The 23,394-nt window shown below is 35.0% G+C and overlaps 1 protein-coding gene across 1 annotated transcript in view; it reads right to left on the bottom strand.

Annotated features, from left to right (window-relative positions):
* The window catches only part of BMP5 (bone morphogenetic protein 5), a 116,636-nt gene extending 93,570 nt beyond the window's left edge, over positions 1–23,066 (bottom strand). The window contains exon 1 of the mRNA XM_080665511.1: positions 21,859–23,066. Within this exon, the coding sequence (XP_080521637.1) occupies positions 21,859–22,348 (490 nt within the window). The 5' untranslated portion in view covers positions 22,349–23,066. The remainder of the gene's footprint in view (positions 1–21,858) is intronic.
* Between the last annotated feature and the right edge of the window lie 328 nt (positions 23,067–23,394).

The raw sequence follows: 23,394 nt of genomic DNA, 5'->3' as shown, positions 1-23,394 counted from the left end.
TATTTCATGCATTTTGAGTTATTACTTTCCATACAAAAAGTTGGCAATGTTGGAGCTTTGCTGAGTTTTAAATAGTTCATGGTCATAGTGACCTGTTCTGTCCCATATAATCATGTCTAGGATTTTCCCTCAAATCCTAGACATCTTACCTAATGAAAGAGAAACATGCAAATTAACCATCACTCTGCTACACCCACAGCCAATCAGAGTGAGTATGCAAATTAACCCAACAAAGATGGAGGTTAATTTGCATATGCAGGGCACAGCAGCATGAAGCCTGCTATGAGGGGAAGGGAGGTGGCAGAAGGAGCTACTGGAGTGGCGCTCCAGACAGAAGCGAGGACTTGCCGGCTCCAGGCGGCCGGGAGTGGGGAGGTGCCGGCTCCCAGGTGGCCGGGGAGTGAGGACTTGCTGACTCCCGGGCGAGCCGGGAGCAGGGACTTGCTGGCTCCCAGGCGAGCTGGGCAGCCGGGGAGCGGGAGCAGGGACTTGCTGGCTCCCGGTAGGAGCAGGGATGTGCCGGCTCCCAGGCGGCCCCTGGTGGCCCCAGGCGGCTGGGGGTGAAGCCAGGGGAAAGAAGGCCTATTCTTGCATGAATATCGTGCAACAGGCCTCTAGTGATTATATAAAACTCTGACCCCTGCTTTCTTCTGCTTCTATTGCTTTGAAATACCTTCCTACTCAATTCAGAATTTATCTAATTATTTGATTGTTATTTCACTTGAGTTATTTTGGCAGTTAGCACACTATTTTACTAAAATTTGGATTTCTAACTTTTACTTAAGTATCTTGTCACAAAACTACACTATGATATAGTATTGACTTTCAAAAAATTATTATGCATGATCCAAAACTTTTCTAAGCTAAGAAAGGTTGTTACAATGATAAACATGTACAAGGAAAAGCCAAGACTTAGAGACTACATTTAGCCAAAACAAAAATGCAGACATATCCTGGTGCTCAGATGTCACTATCAACCTACAAAGTGCCTAGAGATCATGGTGATGAAAGTGAGGTATTAATACTCCACATCACAGTGGTCATTTAAATAACTGCTGATGACAAAGAGTGATTCCAAAATATCTTGGGATTCTGTGAAAAAGGCTTAGACTCAAAAAAGCAAACTTGATACTAAAGTAGAAAGTATGTAATTTGTGGCTAAATGTTAACAATTGCTAGTCAATTAAAAAAGAATGTGCTTATTTACTTAGTATTCTCTCCCTCCAATGGGAAAATACCACCTTTAATCAGTATAATAATTGAGATACTTATTACACCTATCCCATTCCAATTGTTCTTAGGTCATATGTATATTCATCTTTTATAATCAAATTATAAAGATCACCTTGACGTAAGGTTATTTAAACCAAATTTATTCATTTGGTTGATTTGAATTCTAAAACTGTGGCTCTTTAAAGACTATGAATTCTTCATTTTTCTTAATTTTTAACCCAGCTACAGCATACCTTTGATCATTTCTTTCTAAAATGGAATATGGGTGGTATGTTTTCCAAACTTTTAAATACTTTAAAGTGTTTTCTCATGACTGTTATAAAAAGTAAAAATGAAAAAGGATAAAAGTGAATAATTATTAAATATATAGTCCCAAGAGGAATTTATAAGCATAAGCAACAATGAAATAAGGTAAAAAGAAAAAAAGACATCAACTTGCCAAAATATAAAATATAAAACATAAAAGCTTGCCAAAGAGAAAATATAAGTAGCCAATGAATACATTTAAAAAAATAAATTTCAGAAGAAATACAAATCTAAAAAAAAGATAAATTGTGGATTCTCAATAATGTAAATATTAATATTTAATTTATATTTGAGTCTGATAAAATAGTACTAGCATTTACTGTTGCTGCAAATAAAAATTAAAACAACTTTAGTGAAAAGCAATTTAGCAATATTTTCCAGATTTAAAAACAATCATACCTTTTGCTCTAATAATTTATTTCCTAAGAACAGAGTCTAAGAAAATTATAACAAATTTGTATAAATACTTATATATAAAGATATCCCTTAAAACAGAGTATGTGACAATAAAAACTGGAAAAATTGCATGCCCAACAATAAAAGAATGTTTAACTAAATGATTATTCAGCTGAAATATTATTGTCATTAAAAATGTTCTCACAAAGAGCAAATGAACACATGAAAAAGTCATATACTAAGAAATAATAAATAATATAAGGATACATATTGCATAAACATTTCTAAACTCTATGAAAAAGTATATTTTGAAAGTATGGAAGAGAATACTAGAAATATCAACAATGATTGGTTCTAGATAATGGAATTAATACTTTTTCTTGTTTCTTTTTAATTTTGGATATTAAGAGACCACAGGTTCAACAAAATAGGTTATGCTGCTTGTAATATTTCCAACATGGTATTTATAAACAGTATGTCCATATGGAAGAGTGATTCTCAGAGTTTCCTGTAACACTAGGTACCTATGGTGCTCTGTCAGGAGAGTTCCTGAGTCCAAGTGCATGTGAAACCATATGAAATATTCCTCCTTGCAGAGATTCACAATGCCCATCTGCATAATAAAGATACTGAGAAGTCTTGTCTTGGAAATATTAAAACCTATTTCATTACTGCTCCACTGTGGTGTTCAGATTTATTTGACTACAAAATTTCAGATAACACCTCTTAAAAGGACATAGAAATGCTTTCAATAAAACACACTTTAGGAAATACTGACAGAGAACTTTGAGTAAAAATGTAAGTGATTGACAGTACCCGAGAGAGATTTAAATAATTATGATTCAGCATGTGCTTTAGTTACTATATGCCAATGTACTTGGTGAAATTAAAATTAAGTACAATTTTTAACCTATTTGTAAATAATAATTTTATCATCTGACTTCCCAAGTAGATTTTGTCTAAATAATTAGAATCATTTATTGAAATTGTTTACGCTTCTGGGTTAAAGGGAAGAAGGGAGAGATAAAGAAAATATAATCTTTAAAAGGCTGCACATCCTCAGTGCTTATTTATTTTTATTCTGCAGCTACCTCTTGGTTTGCTTTTCAAAGCAGAGATTAGTCCTCAGGTGGACAGCAAAAAGTTGATATAATAACAATAATACCTACTTTTTACAACACCTCTTTTGTTTCCCCTTGCTTGGTTTTGAGAGCATTTGAAAGCTGAAACTGAATTGTCTTACTGTACATTAGCACTTTGCTTTAAGAAATATTATCATCTCAGAAATATTTTCTTTTCTTTTTTTTCTGGGGGGAGGGGGTTCCAAAAGCCTTAGCCTTCAATTCGTAAGATACTGAAGGAGCAGAAATAATATATTTAACGTGTGTGGTATAGGGGCAAAGAGTGAGCTATGCGAAAGGAACTCACTTTACACATGCAAGAGATTAGGACTGTAACTGCTACAAATCAAGAGATGTGTATTAAATGTGGAGTGTTCAATGTTATATGGAACACAGAGGAGATTTCAACCGTGACTAGCAGGATGGAGCAGAGGCTATCTGCCAGACTCTCTCTCTGCAGCAGCAGGAATTCTCTAACTTGGTTGTAGATGGTCCTGCAGCGCAAACTCCCACTTTAGTAGATTTCTCATGCGATTCACTGGTCAATCCTGTGTCAGGTCAGAAAAGCTAGGGCAAGGACTCATATTTAATTGCCAGGCAGCCCCGCCTGCTTGTGTGGCCTTCTATACTAGCCAGCAGGTTGGTAGTTTTCCAGTATCGAAAAGAACTCACTATTAGTTTGTTCCAATCCCCAATCATTGCTTTGGAGGCCCTTTACTGTTTGCAACTTGGATATTCTTTCTCTTTTCTATTTTGCCAAATGTTACTCCTACTCATGTCAAGTGTTTTAAGATAAAATCAGCACAGATTACCTTTACTTTCCTCATAAATGACCTGTAAGATTGCATGGCACAAAGGTCCGTACCTTTAGTGTCTGCAAAGTACTTTATTCCTTCTGGTTTGTATTTCATTTGCCTCCTTCCAAAAGCCACAGAATCCCAATTCAGAAGAAGGACTGTAAGAGCCCAGCTTCAGGGATATGACTCTTGGTAAACCTATTAATAGAGATAATTCCCTCAAACACAAAGCATTACTGATGAAGTGAATATATTCTAAATCCAATACGTGAAATGTTGGGAAAATATATAGAACTTTACAAAATGTTCAAACAATGTCCAATGACAACCTTCCCAATAGTGTTTACAAAGACTCCACAGCACAGGAGTGAATAGTTGGACTCTGAATCTAGTTCCTCCTCTAAACCCAGTTCCTCCTCTTACAAAATGAAATAATCTAACATCTCTGAGTCTCACTTTGCTCATCTGTAAAATAGGGTAATTCTGAGAATTAAATAAGTTAGCACTTGAAATGCTGTTAGCACACCATCTTGTATTTTATGAGCACTGAATACACACTAACTGTGGAAGATAGTGAATTTCCTGCAGAGCAATCATTACAAGTCTTATTCTAGTTTTAATAAAAGTCTTAAATTCACTTTGATGACTGGGTGTTTTGTTGATATGAATGGATAGGTAAACACTAATAAATGTGGTGATGGACCAGGAAACTTAGATCCACATTTTGCTGCAATTATTCATTTCACAATCACAGCAGATTGTTGGTAAAAAGTAAAGCAGTTATAAAATATTGGTCAATTTTTCTCAACAATCAACTTGAAGTAATAATTGCCTAGTGCCTAATATCCTGAGTAGATTCGAAGCAATGTATCAAAGGGCTCTTTATACCATTTCTTGGCGTTCTCTGTTATTTTTCACGTTGTAAAATGTGTCTCTATTGCCGCTTATTATAACCTGTGTCCACATCATGTTCAGTGTGCACAGCAACAAAGCAAACCCTGAACACCAACTTGTTAGCACACAATTGAAGAAGGAAGGCAGGGTCAGGGGTCAATATTTAGACAGATCAAACAACTTAATTTTGAAAAATTGTATGACCTTTTACCCTTATTTCCTGAGTACAACACAAATAAATAACGAGTGTTTAAGCCACACTTATGCTCTGGAATGTGCAGTAAGCATCCAGTGTACAAGGGAAACCTTTTTAGATATTTCCTCTAAAATCACTGGAGCCTCCACATTAGGAAGGCCCTCCAGCTACACAAGCAGGTTTCCAGCAGAGCCCCTAAGATTTGCTAAAGCTGGATTCTACTTTTGCTTTATGTCTTTTGGACTAAAAGGCTTCCTTAGGTTCTATTTTCTAGTAACATGATTTCCTTTTTGCCTTAAAGGGATTGAGGTTTGAAAAAATATTTTGTCTATACACAGGAGGTTAATTCTACCTGATAATTTAAATAACAAAAGAACACATTCTTTTATATAATGTTTGTTAGTACTTTTAATTTTATTTGAGGCTGGAATTTTGTGGGATTTCTGTAAAATATGTGATATTGAGCAAAAAAAATCCTGGCACAAGAACCAGGGATTCTGGGCCTAGACCTGGCTCTTCTTGCCCTGTAATTTTGGCAGTAAAACAGGCACACTCTTTCGCACAGTGGCTGGACCAACAGTAGGTAATCAACTTATATTTGTCAAATGGCTGAATAAATGACCTTTCAGATTTCCAGTATCCACAGATGTATATTGTGGAATAATATCTACTGCCTTGAGTGCAATATACTGCAATAATATACTAGTAGATTAAAGCACGCAATACACGCAAAGATCCTTTCAAAAAGTATTAATTATTATTATTGTTAAAACTTGTACATTTTTATCTATTTTTCAAAAATGGATTATCAAGTTAAAAGTAGTGGGTGGCAAAGAACAAAAAAACCTGTAGCCAGACAGACCATGGATCCAGGATGACTCTGCCATTTACCAGTAGGGTGACTTTTGTAAGCTATTTAACCTCTGAGAAGCCTCAATTTTCACATCAATAAAATGGGAATTGAAAAATATTTACCCATACAATTGAGATATAAATTAATTGAAATACTGCATTCAAATTACTTAGTCCAGTTTTTGGCACAGGGATTATATGTATTGTTTTTATTGTTGCTTGGATTACTATAATTACAAGTACACTATAATTTAAAATTATATATTCCTAACAATGTCATATACTTTATTTTTTTCCTTAAGGAATCATTGTGAAATTTATTTTTTTATTGTTTAAAGTATTACAAATAGTAGTACATATGTCTCCTTTTTTTCCCCATTAATGTACTTTAAATGTATCACATACCCACAGAGAAAAATATTTCACTTAATCCTGAAAATTTTTTCCTCAAATTAAATAACTGTAAAATAATAACTATTTGACACAGCAGTATGAAAGAGAAAAATCTTACAAGTTGATTTGAATATGTCAATAAATGTACTTGGAATCCATATTTTACAAACTTTAGTCATCAAAATTAAAAATTTAGCTAAGATCATCTCAATGACATCTTTCAGCATGTTATCAAATAATTAAAAACCAATAAATCCATGTTTTCCCACTCAATATATTATAAAATATCAAAAGCCAATACTTTACAATATGGATACTCTAAGTAGAAGATGTCCACAGTATTTATGGCCTTTTGTGTGACTTTTTGAATCAAACCTATAATTCTCTTCCTGCTTCAAAATATTATAACAGAAGGCAATTCAGGAAAAATAATAGATCTGTCATCTGAAAAAAAAAAATCAGCCCAAATAAATACTCTAGGAAAGTAAAAATACTTTAAATTGAATAGCATTAAATAGAAATAGAGTTATAGTAACAATACCAATAGTAATGAGAATAGCTACAAATTAGAAAATCATAAATTTAAACATGATTTGAGTTACATGCAATATGAAAAGCTCCTGATTGAATGATTATTTGAACAGAGTGGCTGTCCTATTTAGAATTCAGGAGTTTATCCACCAAGATTTTCATCATGAATCAACTTTTTTTTAAAATTAAAACTAGAAAAAAAGCTAAGTTGGCTTATGAAAATAAGCGTTAAACCCTTCAACATTTCCCCTTACTTCCAAGGGTGTTTTAGAGAGTGCCCATGTCTTCACAACCAAATATTTTCTAATTGTATATTATTACCTTGGCCTGCAATCAGTTTCCTTTTTCCATAACAAGCAAGGAAATGGAATTGGTAATATCTGGAACTAAAGTGAAACCAGGGGTTCATTCTAGGAATCTGACCAAATGTAATATGAATAACACCTTTCAGCAGCAATCACAGAAAATGTTGCCTTTGGGTGCTCAGATGGAAGCCCTACAGTCTCCTGAAGGCTCTGTTGTACACTGACCTTTTCCAGGACACCCTGATGAGGAAATACAGTCCATCAACAAGCCAGCTTGAAGACAGAGTCAATGAAATCCCAGGGTTCTTTTTTCTCTTGGATAAAGAAAATGTCATGTGTTTAATGGTCCACAATATTAGCAAAGGCGTTGATTTGACAGTCTGGTGGACTGGATGTGGCTCTCCTCTAACATTAGAATGCCATATTCTACTCTCATAGAAATAGGTATAGTAGCTGTGGAAACCCTTAAGTGAGTACTTTCTCCTGTAGATTTAAAGGCCTATAAAATTACCTTGTTAAGTTCTAACTATATTATGATCTCCACCTTACATATAAGAAAACAGTTTCAATGACGTGAAATAATTTGCTGAAGAATAAGTAGCAGTTAAGGCAAAGCTGCTATTCAAACCAGTATGAGTCCAAAGCCTTACACTTAAACCTTACTGAGATAGTTAAAGAATCAAGTAATTCCTCCTCTTATAGTTTTTAGTGTACAGATTTTTTACCTCCTTAGTTAAAACTTATTCCTAAATATTTTATTCTTTTTTTTACACAATTGGAAAAGGAATTGTTTTCTTAATTTTTCCTCTGATTGTTCATTAATAGTGTATAGAAATGCAACAAATTTCTATATATTAATTTTATATCCTGAAACTTTACTGAATTCATTTATTAGTTCTAATAGATGTTTTTGGTGGAGCCTTTAGGGTTTCCTATATATAGTGTCATGTCATCTGCAAACACAGTTTTACTTCTTTCTTTCAACTTTGAATGCTTTTTTTTTTTTTTTTTTTTTTTTTTTTTTTTTACTTTTTGTTGCCTAATTTTCTGGCTAGGACTTCCGATGCTATGTTGAATAAAACTGGCAAGAGTGGGCATCCTTGTCTTATTCCTGATCTTAGAGAAAAAGCTTTCAGCTTTTCACTGTTGAGTATGGTAGCCTGTCCACACTACCCCCAAGCAATTTACAGATTCAATACAATCCTGAAAAAATTCCAATGATTTTTCACAGAGTTAGAATAATCCTAAAATTTGTATGAAAACCAAAAAACCAAATAGTGATATCGAGAAAGAAGAACAAAGCTTGAGGTATCGCACTACCTGATTTTAAAATATATTACAAAGCTATAGTAATCAGAACTATGGCACTGGCACAAAACACAGATCAATGGGGAAAAATAGAGAGCTGGAAATAAACCCATGCTATGTGGCCAATTAACCTATGGCAAAGGCGGCAAAATACACAATGGGGAAAAGACACTCAGATAAATGGTGCTGAGAAAACCAGATAGCTACATGCAAAAAAATAAAAATGAACCACATTCCTATACCATGTACAAAAGTAAACTCATACTAGATTAAAGACTTAAATATCAGACCCAAAACCATAAACTCCTAGAAGAAAAGGTAGAAAAGTCTTGAACATCGGTCATATAAGTTTTTGTATGGATATGTCTCCTAAGGAAGGTCATCAAAAGCAAAAATAAACAAATAATAATAAGTCAAATTAAAAAGCTTTTACACACTGAAAGAAACCATCAACAAAATTAAAAGGCAACCTACTAAATGAGAGAAGATATTTGCAAACAATATTTTAATTAGGGGTAGATAACCAAAATATATAAAGAGCTCAAGCAACTGATTCAAAAAACAGTCTGATTAAAAAATAAGCAGAAACCCTGAAAATATATTTTTAAAGAAGATATAAAGATGAAAAAAAGGCATAAGAAAAGATGCTCAACCTCACTAATCAGAAAAATGCAAATCAAAACCACAAGGAGATACCACCTCACACCTGTCAGAGTGGCTATTATAAAAAAGATAACAAATAACAAGTGCTAGTGAGAATATGGAAAAATGGAACCCTAGTGCATTGTTAAAAATGTAGGTGGTGGAGTCACTATGAAAAACAGTAAGAAAATTCCTCAAAAAATTAAAAATGGAACTATGATCTGATTGAGCAATTCCACTTCTGGGTATTTATCTAAAGAAAGCAAAAACACTAATTCAAAAAAATATCTGCACCTCGATGTTCATTGCAGCATTATTTACAGTGGCCATGATATGGAATCAACCTAAATGGCAATTGGTGAATGAATGGATAAAGATCTGGTACATATATACAATGAATATTAGTCAGCCATAAAAAAAAATGAAATCTTGCCATTTGCAATAACAAATGAAGGACCTAGAGGATATTCTGCTAAGAGAAATAAGTCAGACAGAGAAAGATCACTAAAGCATGATACACTTATATGTGGAGTCTAAAACAAAACAAAAACAAAAACAGACTAATAGATACAAAGAACAAACTGATGGTATCCAGGGGAGAGGGGGTAGGGGATTTGTGAAATAGATAAAGGCATTAAGAGCTACAAACTTTCAGTTATAAAAAATGAGTCATGAAGATGTAATGTACAGAAAAGAAAATATAGTCAATAAACTATACTAATAAAAGCCTAGTTGGCCCTCACATGTGACATCATCACAAGATGGCTGCACACAGGCTGGCAGGGGAGGGCCATTGGGGGTGATCGTGCTGGCAGGCAGAAGCGGTTAGGGGCAATCAGGCAGGGAGGCAGGCAAGCGGTTAGGAGCCAGCGGTCCCCGGACATCCCCCGAGTGGGTCCTAGATTGGAGAGGGTTCAGGCTGGGCTGAGGGACATCCCCCCCCCCCATGCACTAATTTCATACACCAGGCCTCCAGTATTATAATAACTGTATGGTAACAAATAATAACTAAACTTATTGTGGTGATCACTTCATGAGGTATAAAAATATTGAATCACTATGCTGTATACCTGAAACTAAAATAGTATTGTAGTTAAACTATAATTAAATTTTTAAAAACTTCTTCACATTCTGAGCAAAAGAAATATCTACAGAACATTAATCATAGTGATTTCCATTCAAGAAGACACTGTTGGTAAGTGTCAAAACCTCCCACAACCACATCAAAATTACAATTAAATTACAGAAAAACCATCATTCAAAACTGCCTGAAATCTAGCTGAACAAAAGTCCTATATCTAAGGATATAAAGAAGAAGCCACAATGAGACTTGTAGGAGGAGCAAAGACGTGGAAGGGGCTGGTCCCATACCTACATATGGTGATTAAAAAATCAGAGGGATAGCTTTGCTATGGAGATCCCCCTGAGGAGCCAGGGTCCCCAACCCCACACCAGAACTACCAGCCCAGGGTTCTAGTGCCAAGAAGAGAAGTCCCCAGAACTTTTGGCTATGAAAATCAACAGAGATTATGGCTGAGTGAGATGGGGGCTTCTAGAGTTCCAGGGGTTCCTCTTAAAGGGCCCACACCCTGACTTACTCAGACTCACTCACTTTGAGCTCCAGCTCTGGGCACCAGCTCAAAAGATGCAAGGGTCATATGGGGAGGAACTGAATTGTCTGGCTTCAGACAAGGACTGCAGAGGCAGCTTTCTGTTAAAAAAACAAAACAAAACAAAACAAAAAAAACAACGTGCTGGCAGAGGCTATTGTTCCTTTGCTGAGTCCTCCTCCACAGAGCTGGTTGGTGGTTACCAGAACTGAGACTCTGGCTAACACTTTTTGTCCCACTCTGGTGATTCCCTGAGACACTGCCCTACCCTACTTGCTGGCCTATCCAAGCCTTTTCCAGTGGCTTCTCCATACAAACAGCCTCTCTTGGCTCATGCTTCAGACTTTCCTAAAATCTCTCCAACAAGCAGCATCTTGCCAAGTGTCCCTAGGCCAGGTACTAGCAAGAGCCAGCTTTGGTTCACAGCTTGGCCTCTCCTGGACACCTCCAAACCCAGCACAAGTAGCAGCCATCTGCAGATCATTCTGTAAATCATGCTCAGTGGCCCTGGGCAGAACACAGGTGGTGGCTGACCTTGGTCTGCACTTCCCAGGAGGCACCAAAGCCAGTACAGCTAGTGGACTACTTCAGACCACACCAAAGCACCACCTAACCACCCCCACAAATGACACACTCAAGAGGTGAATAGCAGGCAGCAAAGCCCCACTGAAGTGAATCTTGCTCCATGGAGTTAGCCCCTGAATAGCAGCTCCTCCACTGTAGTCACAGCCAGTCCTCCCATCTGATTGGCCTGGGATCAATCCCTCCCAATGACAAACCAACAGTAATCAAGGCTCAACTACAACAGGCAGGTGCACACAGCCCACACAAATGCGCACCTGGAGTGCCCAGCTCAGGTGACTGGGCTAACTGAGCCACTGGGCCCTATGGGACACCTACTACATAAGGCCCATAAGGCCACTATACCAAGACCTGGAGAAATAGCAGCTCTACCTAACATAGCCAAAATGAGGAAACAAAGAAACAGGTCCTAAATGAAAGAACAAAATAACTCTCCAGAAGAACTAAATGAAATGGAGGTAAGGTAACTACCAGACTCAGAGTTCAAAAATATGGTCATAAGGATGCTCAAGGAACTTTGTGAGAACTTCAACAGCATAAAAAAACTACATGGGAATTATTTTTAAAAGTCAGAAATGAAGAATACAATAACTGAAATCAACAATAGAGTAGATGAAGCAGAGAATCAAATCAGCAATTTGGAAGTAAGGAAGCAGAAAACACCCAATCAGAACAGCAAAAATTTTTTTAAAATGAGAACAGATCAAGGGGCCTCTGGAACAACATCAACCTGACCAATATTTGCATCCTGGGAGTATCAGAAGGAGAGGAGAGAGAGCAAGAAATTGAAAACCTATCTGAGAAAATGACAGAAAACTTCTCTTACTTGGTTAAGGAAATAAACATAAAAGTCCAGAAAGCACAGAATCCCAAACAAGATCATTCCAAAGCGGTCCACACCAAGACACATCATATCAAAATGCCAAAGGTTAAAGACAAAGAGAGAATCTTAAAACCAGCAAGAGAAAATCAGTTAGTTACCTACAAGGGAGTACCCATAGGACTGTCAGCTGATTTCTCAACAGAAACGATGCAGGCAAGAAGGGAGTGGCATGAAATTATTAAAAGTGATGAAAAGCAAGAACCTACAACCAAATTTCTCTAATCAGCAAAGTTATCATTTAGAATTTAAGGATACATAAAGAGTTTCCCAGGCAAGAAAAAGCTAAAGGAGTTTATTACCTCCGAACCAATATTACAAGAAATGTTAAATGTTATCAGAAGAAAAAAAAAAAAAACAGATAAAAATATGAATAATAAAATGGCAGCAACTATGTATTTATCAATACTTTAAATGAAAATGAATTAAATGTTCCAATTAAAAACTATGGTGACTGAATGGATAATAAAACAAGACTCTCCCATATGCTGTCTACAAGAAACTCATTTCATGTCAAAAGACACACAGAGAATGAAACGAAAGGGATGGAAAATGATATTTTATGAGAATGGTAACAAACAAACAAACAAAGCTGGCTTAGCAATACTTATACCAGACAAAATAGACTCTAAAACAAAGGCTGTAATAAGGCACAAAGAAGGGCCCAGCAACTCCACTTCTGGGTATTTATCTGAAGAAAACGAAATACTAAATTGAAAAGACACATATATTCATATGTTTATTGAAGCATTATTTACAACAGCCAAGATAAGTGTCTACCAATAGATGGATGGATAAAGATGAAGAGCTTCATATATACAATGGAATATGATTCAGCCATAAAAAAGAATGAAATCTTGCCAACTGCAAAAACATGAATGGACCTAGCGGGTGTTATGCTAAGTGAAATAAGTCTGACAGAGAAAGACAAATACCAGATGATTTCACTTATATGTGAAATCTAAAAAACAAAATAAAAGAATAAGCAGAACAGAAACCGACTCATAGATACAGAAAATATTTGGATGGTTGCCAGATGGGAGGATGGGAGGATAGGCGAAGGGATTTAAAAGTACAAATTGGGAGTTACAGAATAGTCACAGGGATATAAAGTACAGTATAAGAAATATAATCAGTGGAATAACTATGTATGGTGTCAAATGGCTACTACATGTATTGGGGTGATCACTCCGTAAGTTATATAAATGTTTAATCACTTAGATGCACACCTGAAGCTAATATAATATTGTATGCCAAACTGTTATTTAAAAATAAAAATATGTTAACTACTAAAAAAAAACACATTAACCATAGAAGTTATTTAATTGATAACCTTCACTTCTCCACTAAATAAGTCTTTGGTGCCTGCATCAAGGCTATTTGTAGAAGAGCCTATACAGTTTCCCAGTTGAATTCTCTCTCCCTCTGCTTTTGATAATTATAGAAGTAAAATCAGTGTAAAATTACTGCCCTTAGTGGCTTTGAAAGGGAACATAGACTATACTGGAAAGGGGCTGTTGTATCCAATGCTGTCTGTGATTAAAGAGCCGAGGTATGGCTCTGGCCTCAAGGCTTAGTGGTTGGTTATTTATGAGAACTAAATAGCAGACATACCTGCTCCACTAAATTCTGCCTCTGTAAGTCACAGGAACTCTGCCAGAGGAGAGGAAAAGTAACAAGAATAAAGATAATGATCTCAATTTACCTCATCCTAACATTATGTCTGCCTGCAACATGAACTGTGGGAGAATATCAGATGATTCCACTCAGAATTCCAAAACCTTTAACACACAGTCATGGGTCATTTCAGGAACAATGACATAGGATTGAGAATAAACAGACCTATAGATTAAAGAAAATATATTGCTCTTTGTATTTACCCTACACATTTGCATACACTCTAGTGCTTTCCACACTGAGTTTTTTGATTAGCAATTGCAGTCTACTGTTTGTATTGTAATCTGAGAGTGCTACTTCTTCCTGGGCTTTTGTTTTTGTTTTAAAGTTCAGTTTGCTCTAAAATAGTTTTAATATATCCCATGAACTTACTGATCCATATACAGCTCAACTTTTTTTTCCCCCCCAGCAAGCCATGTGTGCTGTTGCTGCTTTATTTCACCAACTTGTGAATTCACTCTCACATTAATTTACGACTATCTCTGGAATTTTATAAATGAACTAGAACAAAGGTTTGCACACAGATGAGTAACTTGCACTGAAACTGAAGTGATTCTAGAACTCTTATTGACTAGATGGCCAATATTCATTTATGGATTTGTGCCAAATATCTTCAGTGTGTGTCTCAGGACCCACTCTCCAATGAGAAACATGACAGAAAAGTATGTCTAAGTATTTATCCCTCAGTCTCCCACCCTGCTGAGTATCTAGGGCTTGGTTACATGGCATCTCTCTCAAAAAGGCCGCAGTTCCTGTGAAGATACCTTCTTCCTAAAGCTCTCCTTGGAGTTTTCTGGCCCTGGAGTGAAGGAAAGCTCCCCTGCTGTTCCAGGTGCTGCATCATCCCATTTTGCCAAAAAGCCCTGCCCACAACATTTTAAAAATTACATTTGTTAAACCCTCCTCAAATGATTCATTTACACATGCTGTCTGTTTCCTTCTGGGACTCTGACCCACCACTGGGGATTAAAAAGAATGAATAGGTCATGTTCCTGCCCTCACAACATGTAATCAGATATGCAGGCTGGCTCCCCTGGCACGTGACCTGTGCAGTTCCCCAGAGCCCTGCACCCAGAAGGGCCCCGTACTTGGTCTAATGCTCTGCTGCCATCACTCGGAATTCTTGATAATTTTTGAACCAGGGGCTCCCCATTTTCATTTTGCATTGGGCCTCACAAATTATTTAGCCACTCCTGCAAATATGGTGCAGATGTTGGACACACTGCAACTCTGATAACAATAACGGTCATTTATTGAGGTCTCACTCTGTTCCAAATACTGTTCTTAAAAGTGTGTGCATATTAACTGATTTAATCCTCTCAACACCCAGTGGAAAAAAGCCTATTATCATGGGCACTTTTTAGATAAGGAACCAGAGGCACAGAGAAAATTTAGGTTACTTGCCAGAAGTCACACTGCTAGCAAGTATAGAATGTGGGATTCCAATTCAGACTTTCTGGCTTCTTCTATGCTACACTGCTTCTGCGACGGAAGCACAAAAAGAAAAGCCATTTGAGCAGTATTATGGCTTGAACTTAAGATTCAGAAAATACTCTGTGTGTCCTTTATAGAAAGATTAACCCCAATTCCAGCAAGGACAGAAAATCTATGCAAAACAAATATTACTGAATTTTTCATATCATGACAGCATAAGAATAGCCTAAGGCATTTGTAAATATTAATAAATCTTCTGGTTTTGACATGTCTCATAGTGTTGAATAAAATCTAAATGGGATTTACATCTGCTAATCCCAACATTTAAAAAAGCTATTTTTCTTTGTTCCTAACAACTCCAGGAAAGCTGTTCAACAACAAGAACAAAAATATTTGTTATTTGCCTCCAGGAAGAAGATAAATAAACAATTTCTAAGAGATAATCTAATTACAGTATTCAGTTTTAAAATGCACAGTTGTTTCTTTAAATGCAAGCACTATACTCCATTGTTTATGAAAAGAAAAAAGGGCACACCCCTTTCTTTTAGATATCTTCATCGTCTTAGACTTTATAAAATGACACACACCCTAGTTTAATTTTTACACCAAACTATTTAACATCATGCAAGGTCTTGGCTGCTAAGTTTTATGTAATATTTATGTAATTCACTGTCTTCCAAGTAGAGGAGACACACTTTCTTTAGTCATGAAGGTTCGTTGTTGTTTTCTTTTCTCCCCAAACCATTAACGATCCTTCTTCCTAATCTACAAATGATTTTTTTCTCATTTTAAACATTCTACACTTTAATTAATTATGTTTCTACCTTTGTAGATTATGATTTACCACAGCCATTTAGACAAGACCTACAAATCAGGGGTCACCATTTGGTTGTAGGGATTCTTGTAAACATTTCTCAAAAGGCAGGTGAAGACTCCCACTGTTATTTTTATCGTACTGTCATAACATTAAGATCCATAACTGAACCTTAAACATCCCAATCTGACATCAAAATCACAACAGATCCCTTTTCCTCCCAAATACATGAGCCGGTTGTCAGGGCTGACTGGTGTGTTTTCAAGGCTATCTTAGCCAAGGGTATTATTTTAAGAGATGAGCAAATGGGGAAACCCCAGAGCTGAGCCAATAAAATACGAAGTTAAGGTGCAAAGAAGCACTCATAAACGTTGCTTAGAACAAGGGGTTCATTGTTTCAAGCCAACCCTTGCAGTGGCTCCTCTGATCTCAGCCCCTCTCTGTGCGTCAGGAAAGCCTCTTCCTTCAACCTGTGGTTTTTTTTTTTCAAGCTGAGCTACTACATTATTTATGACTGTAAATGTGAGTAGCCAGTCTGTATGCTCCTTGTACACAGACACTGAGCGGGCCTGCCTTTTCCCCACTTTGGTATTTCTGTGTGGAAGGATGAAAGGGTTTTCCCCTGGAGCTGATGTGGCTGGAGATGTTGAATTAGCTGCTGTGTCAGTATGAGGTGGACTGAGGATTTCCCAACACATCCTCCACCTGCACAACCAGAGACCAGCCTCTAATGACTCATTGCATTTGTGTCTTTCTTTCAAGGGCTTTTTCAAAAATATTCTATTTGTCTCTCTGTCTCATTCTCATTATGCTATGCCTCTGTTACTCCTGATCTCCTTATTCTCTCTCATCAGCTCTTCTCCACTTAAGAAAAGGAAATTTCTTCACAGAAGTGGCAGGAATATTAAATAAAAATAATATAAGCAAAAGTGTCATATAAACCAAAAGAGAATCACATTTTTTATTAGAGTTTTCGTTTTGTAGTTTTTATTTAATGTTGCATGCCCCCCCCCCCTTTTTTAACTTTCCCTTAAACTTCCCCTTTTAAATTTTAATTGATGTTCTATTAAATTCTGTCAGTGGGATCCTCAGGCAGAGGGTGAGGAAGCAAGGAAGAATTGGATGGTGGAAGCACCAATTACAAGGGATGGCAACAGAGCAGTTCTCATGCCCTGGGGAGCTTTGCTCCTGATGGTGGAGGCTGTAATTGGCACATCATAACCTTTCCTTCTCAACTAAAAGGAAAACAGGAGACTGTACCTAAATGATCACTCTGTAACTAATTGATTTTCAGCTAATCTAAGCCTCCAGCTATGAAGAAACTAGGACCAAAGGCAGATCCCAGGAAGGGTGGGGCAGTAAGGAGAAGGTGCCAAGAGAACCTGGGGCTAGAAAGACCACAGAACTAAAGAGAAAAAGCAAAAAAGGGGGGAGGAGGAGGAGAGAGCGAGGTGATTTTTTTTAAATGGAAGAATAAAAGGGAAGGCATTGGGGAGGTGGTGGGTGAAGTATCACCAAGCCTTTTTGGAGGATGTTATCATACCTTCCTACTTCCTGCTGTTACTTTTTACTAAACGTTTACACTGGCTATTTGTGAGTGACCATTAAAACTTGCAAAAAGCTTTTATTTAAACTGTGATGGTAACTATGTCTGCCGCCATGCCCATCATTGGACAATAAAATGCATTTAAAGGAAAACAAGAGTCCCGTTGGTCACATTGATGAATGCTACAGGTTGTTGAAGGAGAGAGAGAGCTCTCCACCCATAACAACTTTTTATCTCTTCAGAAGTTGAGTTTTAAAGAATGATATTTCTGCCATTATTAGCATTTGTGATTCCAGATATAATCCAGGAATGTGTACTTAATGGATTTAGATTATCTTTCCTCCCATCCCATTCTGCCTCCCTCAAAAAAAAAAAAAAATCTTGCATGTGTTTATGGGCATGTTTATGTTACACAAGTGTTAATAACCCTGTTGGAGACACTACATAGATAGGCATCTTTAGGTAGATCTGTATATAAATTCCTCTCCACTGGGCACTGAGTCAGCCAAAAACAACAATAAATATCAATGATGTCTTTCAAATCTTCCAACAGAGTACATAAGCATTGTTTTTTTTTCTTCTAGCGCCAGGAGAGTTTAATGATTTGAGGAAGTAAGAGAAGGGTTAAAGTTTTGAAAGCATTTTTAAAAATTTCATACCTTAGCATGCTAAATATATTGTTATAAAATAAATACATGTAAGCATTACATTTATATATTTTTCTGCTTGAGAATTAATATATATTCTTAAAATATATCTAAGTATTTGACTCTAAGCCAACTGATCCAGTCAGTCAAAAACCATTAATAAACCCAAAGTTCTTCTTTATCAGAAAAATACATGGAGACTAAGAATAATATAAACATAAATTTCCTGTATTTACTGTTTTTTTTAATTCCTCTAAAACATCTACAACATTGTCATGTTAATTATACTATCACCATGTAATTGATTTCTAACTAAAAGATCTTAGAAATGCTCTACATGTTTATGTTTATATAAACAGAAGATATACTTAAATATTACAAGAAAATTACCAAGTAACTTCTTTTATTTGCATAGGTATTTGATATATAACCCTTAACATTTTTTATAAAGAGATGGCTAAAAAAGAACAAATTTACCATAAACACATTTTTGTTTCTAACAAAGTACTGTAGCATTGACTAAGAAAAAAAAATTCACTAATATTCAATAGTTTTCTGGACAAAGCAGAGAAGTCTACCTGTAAAAGCTAGATACTGTGAGACTGACTCAAGTTGGCTTAAAAATAATGCATAGAATAGAGTGGAAAGCTTCTCTTCACACAATTACTAATTAGCATTTGTTTCTTAAAAATAAACAAATCACTACAATAATTTAAAGGTTGAAATAATGTGCTGAGTTTCATAGTTAGTTGTTTATATTGATCTTAACACAATTTCTTTACATTTTATTTTTTTCATTTGGTAAACTAAATTGTTTTTCACTTATGGACAAAAAATTATTCTCATCTGACATTTTTTAAATAGATATTTTGTTAAATATGATTCAGAGTTTAAAATAAGTTTAATTGTTCTTGAGCAAAACTTATGTTGGAAAAAAATGTCTTCCTGAGTGACAAGATAATTGTAGAAAATCTATTATTTGACTTGAAATGACACAGGCAAACATTCATAAAAAGGATGTTACTAGATCCTTTTTATATAATTTATCTTATTATGGGAAATGTCAACAGATTCTTTTCATATATTTAAATATCCAGGTGACTTCCTCAATACAAATCCCTTGCCTATTGCTAATTTGATCATTTGCCCTTAGTCCCTATAATATACATATATTTTAAGATACTAAAATATAAAATAAAATTCTCTTGGGTCTTATAAGAACATGAAACAATTTGCAGATATTTGCTAATGAATGACACATAAGGACACTCAAATTCTCAGTGCAGTTAACAATGATATTACAGTGTCACCTTTTCTAAGTACACTTTGACCTATTTTATCATGAAAGAAATACAGAAAACCTTTTTACTAAGTAATGATAGGTTGCAACTTTTGGATATATTAGAAGGTATGGTCTGAGGATAATAAAATGAAATTTTGGTTCAATTTTCCTCAGAGACTAGTAGGAAAATTCAGTATTAGAATTAATTTATCAGTAATTTAATGTGAGAAATTTAGTTTGGAATATTAAATTTTTAAAAAATCAATATGGTTTATTATTGAAGATAAATCATTACTCAACAGTTCAAGTATGATAAAAATAAATAAAAATTTTCTGAAGTTTATATCCAATTATTTCTCTAGAGTAAAATGAATAATTATTTTTCATGGTGTATTTAATGAACTAGTTATTATAATCCAAACAATATAACCAAAATTTCATTGATTTAAAAATATAATCATTCTTAAATGATCAAAATGGTTCTAGAAATCATTGAATAAAACTATTTATTATTGGTTTTGGTTTTCTTATTCTATGTCGATTTATAAAAAGTAATGGTGTATAGGTTCAAAATTATACTTAATTCCTTTCTAAAACACAAATACACTTCTTTTGTGAATGATCAAAATATTCAAATATAATAAAATATTTTATTAGAACAGATTTATGACTGGGCTATTGTTTTTTAAAGTATATAATATAACACACTCTTCCGTAACAGATTTTAGATGACCTGAACTGATATTTTCAGTGATTTATTTTGTGAATATGTAAATCATGCTAGATTGACATTTTTCTATTAAAATAGTAAAATTAATTTAAATTATTGAATAATGCTTTAGAAATTGCTACAAAGTAAAAATATATCATGAGCCACATTTGCATGCCACTTAAAGAAGGAAAAGCAATCAAACAAATTTAGAACTAAGTTATATTTTAATGGCTTGAAAGTTTCAAATGAAACCTGTTAATTATATGTCAAGGAAAAGGTGCCCAGGACACCTGATTAGAGTAACCAATGATGACTTACTAAAACTTAATAATGAAAGCTTTGTCTCTGGTAACATGAAACATATGATTTATTATGCACCTTATCCTTCATGCTAGGACTGCTGAGAGCAAATGAGCAGAGCACATTAAGCAACATATATTATAAAAGTATCATGTGCTATTAGGAGTTCTTGCTATCTGACTTTTCAAAGAATATTTTTGAGATATATGAGGAAGTTTTTAATTAAGTCTATAATCAAATATGTCAATTTTAAATCAAAGCAGATTGCATATTTAAAAGTTTTTAAAGTTCTTACATTAAAATGTTCTCAATTCTTTCAAGTTGATTAAACTTGTTAATACTATTTTTAGACTTCAAAAATAAACATATTCTATCTTTTTATTATCTTGAATGTCTGAAGAGAGTAAATTTTCACCTTTTGTATCTATTAAAACATTTAAATAAAACTATAGCACTTGTAAAATCCTTTTAAATTGGGAAACTTTAATATTATTGCAAGATGAAATATAAGGCATTAATTTACCATTTGATAGTGCCAATCTTTTAAAACTGCCATGAAAGTATCAACATTGAATTAAACATAATTTAAAAAAGTATTATATAATAATGTTACTAATTAAAGAATTTCAATTAATTTTTATCTCAAATAAAAAGAAATTCTGTATAGGAAATGACCATCCTGGCATGATTTACATTTCCCTTGATTCTGAAAATAATCAAATAGTTATTATATATTTTAATAATTACAGTTAAAAATGCTAGATTGAAACTGTTTCTAAAATATTTTTCAGAGAATTTCAGTATCTCTCCCTGAAGCTATTTGATAGTCTTCTTTTACATTATTATTTGATCTTGGTTAATTTCATATCAATATTTTTGCAGTATTTGCCTCCCCTGAATGAGAGATTTTGAATAGCATATAAATATACACTTATATGTTTTCTAAATTACTAACCAAAATATAGCTCAAAATGTCACTTTTACTCTTCTGTCTGTAAATGCTTTTTAAAAATATTTCATTATTATTTTTTGCTCATATAGTTATTATGTATTATAACTATCCTCGTAAATCTCCTTTTTTTAGACTATTGCCTGTTTATTCATACATTTATACATTAAGTAAGGTTGATATTTTAACAAGCTCCAAAAAGACCCAAATCTACCCCAATTATATTTGTTCAATTTTAGCTTTTTATATTAAAAATAAAATACATATATGACTTCATTGCCTAAGGCAAAACCTTACATTGCATCAATGAAAGAAAGGAAACAGAAGCTGGAGAGGAGAGTTATAGAAAATGACTTTATGTAAACATGACCACCTACCAGGCAGCTACTTTACCATTAGAAAAACTTCCACTTTGTAATAACATAGATTAACAAATAAACGAACAACATACCTAAGTTGACAAAGCTCATGACCATGTCAGCATCATTCAGAAAGTTGGTATCATGTAGGCTGGCTAGAGGAGGACTCTGGGTGGTCAGGGGCGTCGTTCGAGATAACTGTATGCGACGAGGATACCCATTGGGAGAGGCTGGGTATCCCTTTCTTGCTCCTCTGGTCTCTCCTGCCAGGGATGCCCTCACTGAGTATTCCGACTCCTCAGGATTTTCTTCACTGGCCATAGCGTTGTATAGGTCCAGCATGAAGAGAGGTGCAGAGGAAGCTTGCTTTCCAGGTGAAAAAGGTCTGGGTCTGTGAGGCAAACCCAAGATAGAGAGAATTTCCCTCTGTATTTCCCGTCTTTCATGGTTCCGTAGTCTTCTATAAATAAAACTGGAGTGAACATGATTGTCTCCCAAACCTCCTTTTGCATAACCCAGTAAAACCCAGCAGCTCCAGAGGAAACCCACAATACCCCTAAATAAAAATACACTCAGATGCATTTTTGTCCAAAAGCAAAGTTGATGTTTTTAGTCCTTCTTGTCCTCTTAAAAAAAATCTAAGTTTCAAGGAGGTACAATTTCCCAGTAGCAGAAAAAACAAATTTACCTATTCTTCATGACAGTGACATTTCTGTACCCAACATCCTCACTGATTTTCCTGCCCTATTTTAAATATTTTGGAATATGTCAAGAGTAGTTATTTCTAAGAAAGCTGAAACTCAAGTTTCCAATTATCCACAGTTGTTAAGAGTTTTTGCTGCATTGATGTAGCAGAAGACGGCTAATATTATCTGATCAGATGACCTAGGCATTCCTATATGAATTTATGATAATCAGGCCTTTGGTATTGGAATGAACGAAAGTGGATCTTCTGACAAACTGTAGTTCCCAAAGTGATCTTCACTTGATCTTGAGTTCTTCTCAACCCTGAAGCTCTTTCCAAGACAAATCCTGATTTCTGAATCACAGATCTATGCTGATCTGCACCTTGGTGTTGGAATATATATTTGTCCGGCAGCTTGGTGATAACTTTAACATCTTTTGTGTCGTCTTAGTGTAAAATACGACTCAAGGTTGTACTATTCAAGTAAATGTGTTTCCCTGTATTTACTTGAAAACCTTCCTGTAAGTCCATTCACTCCCTTTCTCCTTCTTACAGTTAATTCCACCTCCAGCAGGCACAAATATACCAGCCCTCTTCAAGGGAGATCTAAAGAGTAATGTAAGCACAACCCTGCTGGGAAAGAAGAGGCTTCTCATTGTAATTTGAAACTGGTAAAGCAAAAAGAACTTAACCCTTTTGCTACCAGAAAAGCCTCCATTTTCACAATTTTATAGCCACGTATCTGACACAGAACAGTGGTGAATGGGGCATATAAATTTTAGGGGGGGAAAAAAGCCAATTTTCAAGCAGCAGATTGAAAATGTTGCCACCAATTTTATGTAGTACTCTTTTAGATCTTTCTTTTAATAGTACACATTTAAAACACTTCTACGTGAAGTCTCAGGTTGTGGCTAAATGAACATGATATGTTTCAGTTCTGTAT

Source organism: Plecotus auritus (genome assembly GCF_963455305.1).
Source record: "Plecotus auritus genome assembly, chromosome: 4".
NCBI classification, from domain to species: Eukaryota; Metazoa; Chordata; class Mammalia; order Chiroptera; family Vespertilionidae; genus Plecotus; species Plecotus auritus.
This window is presented reverse-complemented; position numbering and strand designations above follow the sequence as displayed.